General features: G+C 44.0%; 1 protein-coding gene across 1 annotated transcript in view; it reads left to right on the top strand.

Moving 5' to 3' along the window:
* Positions 1-958: 958 nt before the first annotated feature.
* The window catches only part of CSUI_005839 (dihydrouridine synthase protein), a gene marked incomplete at its 3' end in the record, with an annotated part of 4264 nt that continues 2974 nt past the window's right edge, over positions 959-2248 (top strand). Inside the window, exon 1 of the mRNA XM_068066007.1 lies at positions 959-2222. Within this exon, the coding sequence (XP_067922015.1) occupies positions 2035-2222 (188 nt within the window). The remainder of the gene's footprint in view (positions 2223-2248) is intronic.

The following is a 2248-nucleotide window of genomic DNA, read 5'->3' as shown; positions in this document are numbered from 1 at the left end:
GGGGGGGGGGGCAGTCATCCTGGAGTCTGTGCATGAGATTTTGTTCTTAGGGGGGGGTGAGATATCTCGATGCTTCTGTAGAGAGACAAGGAGACTCTCCAAACGTAAGGATATGTAGTAGTAGTAGCAGCAGTAGAAGAATTTTCTATCTTCGTTTTCTGTATATACTCATACACGAATATACTCCATGTATATACTCGTACGTACATCCACATAGGGGGGGTCCATACATACATAGCATCTACATACCCGTACACGTTCATACATAGACAGATACAAACATACATTCTCATACGTACATAACATACTCATACATTCACATACACACATATATGGACCTACATACACATACATACAAGCCACCTATGAATCCATCTACGAATCCATCTACACACTATATCGATATACCGTACATACATATAGAGACTATGCGTCTCCCCTGCTGTATTGGATAGAGAAACTGAAAACGGTAGTGATTTGGAAGAGGCGTATGTGTGATCTCTACAGTAGGAATGATTCGTCAAGAGGCAGTAGAGAGATGACTTGCTTAACTCTTCTCTTCTTTCCTTTCGTGAAAAAGAAAGGAGATTCTCGGGGAACATGCAGGGCCGGCGCAAAGAGCCTTGGACATTCCACAAAGCATACACCAAGAAGATGTATTGAAGCTGACGAGCACCACGTCTACATCTATCATGCATAGTCCGTCCGCTTGCCCGGGTGTACATGCGGCCGAATCTGAAATATCATTCATCGAGAGTCAGCCTAGGAGTGATGCGGGTGAGGCATATTTTCCAATGTAATAGACAAGAAAAGAAAAGAGCCAGATTTTCCTAGATTCTCTGATAAATAGAGATATGCAGAGACTTGAGAAGCATATGTCGAGTTGTCTTGCTTTATTCACTTGACGAAAGACTGTACTATACAACGCTAACGGGGTGTCTGTATATACACCGCATGATGCATGCATGCATGCAACATGCAGCCAGCAGCTCCATGCCTATTATCATCATCGATGTTGACAATCGAAGAAGAAATCTTTTCTTTCACCTTTCTTTTCTTTGTTCGTCTGTCCTTTAAAGAGCTTTCTCGAGAAATTTTCAATAGAAGAAGAGAGAGCGAGATTCTCTCCTCGTCTTCTGGAGAGGGGTAATAGACAGCCAAACTTTCTTAGAGAAGAATGATCTCCTTCAGTGAATGAATTTTCTCCGTGTCAGTCGCCTGTTTCTTATCTTGTCGTCCCGGTCCTCGCGGCCTCTCTCTTGTCTCTCCCTTTTCTTCTCTCCTTATTCCTTTCTTTCTCGTCATCTTTCTCTCTCGTTCACTCCTCTCTCAAGAGAAAGTAGGGGATTTCTGAGAAGTCCAAGATTCTTTCTCTTTTCTTCTCTTTCTCTCGTTTCATGAAGTCCCAACAAGTTTGCATTTATGTTTTCACCTCTCCTCGCAATTTCTCAATCTTTCTTTTTCTCTCTCCGACTTTCTCCCTTTGCTTCTCCCACTCTCCCGTCTTCTCTATTTCAAGACTTCGCCGCGGTAGTTGATAATGAGAGAGAAGATGGCTTCTCCTCTCTTCTTAGCAGTCTCACGTGGGTGGTGTACGTACACCTCGCGATAAGAAAGATTCGTCTTCCAAGAGAAGGATGAGAGACTGTTCTCTCATCGGCTTTCTCTGCCTCTCTATCATAGGATGGAAGCTTCTTATCACTAAGCGTCATCTTCCTTCTTTACTCTTTCCCTCCCCTATTCATCCTCTATCTCTTCACACCCCCCTGGATCGATCGCGAGAGTAAAGGCTTTCTCATCTTCTTCCTCTTCTTCTTCATTCAGGAGAGAGGGTTGCTCTTTCTCTCTCTCTTGCTGCCTTGAAGAAAAATCTCCAATCCTCGGCCGCTTCTTCCTTCTTCTCTTTCGCTTCTTCTTCTTCCTTTCGCTCGCTCTCCTGGGGTCTTCATTAGGAAGAAAGAGAAAGAGAAAGAGACGGTCAGGTAGCTGAGAGAATAGGTCTGTTGGATTGCAGAGAGAGAGAGAGAGGAGAAAATGAAAGGGACAAGAGCACGGACTTCTCTTATAGAGGAGGAGGAGAAAGGAGGTGGAGAAGAAGAAGATGAAGAGAGAACAAGAAGAAGGAGAAATGAGAGATTTCTCAAGAAGCCTTTCTGGGAATCGATCGGAAAACCTCAATTTGTCATGGCCCCTATGGTCGATGCAAGCGAACTGCCTTTCAGGTCTCTCCTATCTATCTCCTATCTAT

Source organism: Cystoisospora suis, assembly GCF_002600585.1.
Source record: "Cystoisospora suis strain Wien I chromosome Unknown contig_2859, whole genome shotgun sequence".
Lineage (NCBI taxonomy): Eukaryota > Apicomplexa > Conoidasida > Eucoccidiorida > Sarcocystidae > Cystoisospora > Cystoisospora suis.
This window is presented reverse-complemented; position numbering and strand designations above follow the sequence as displayed.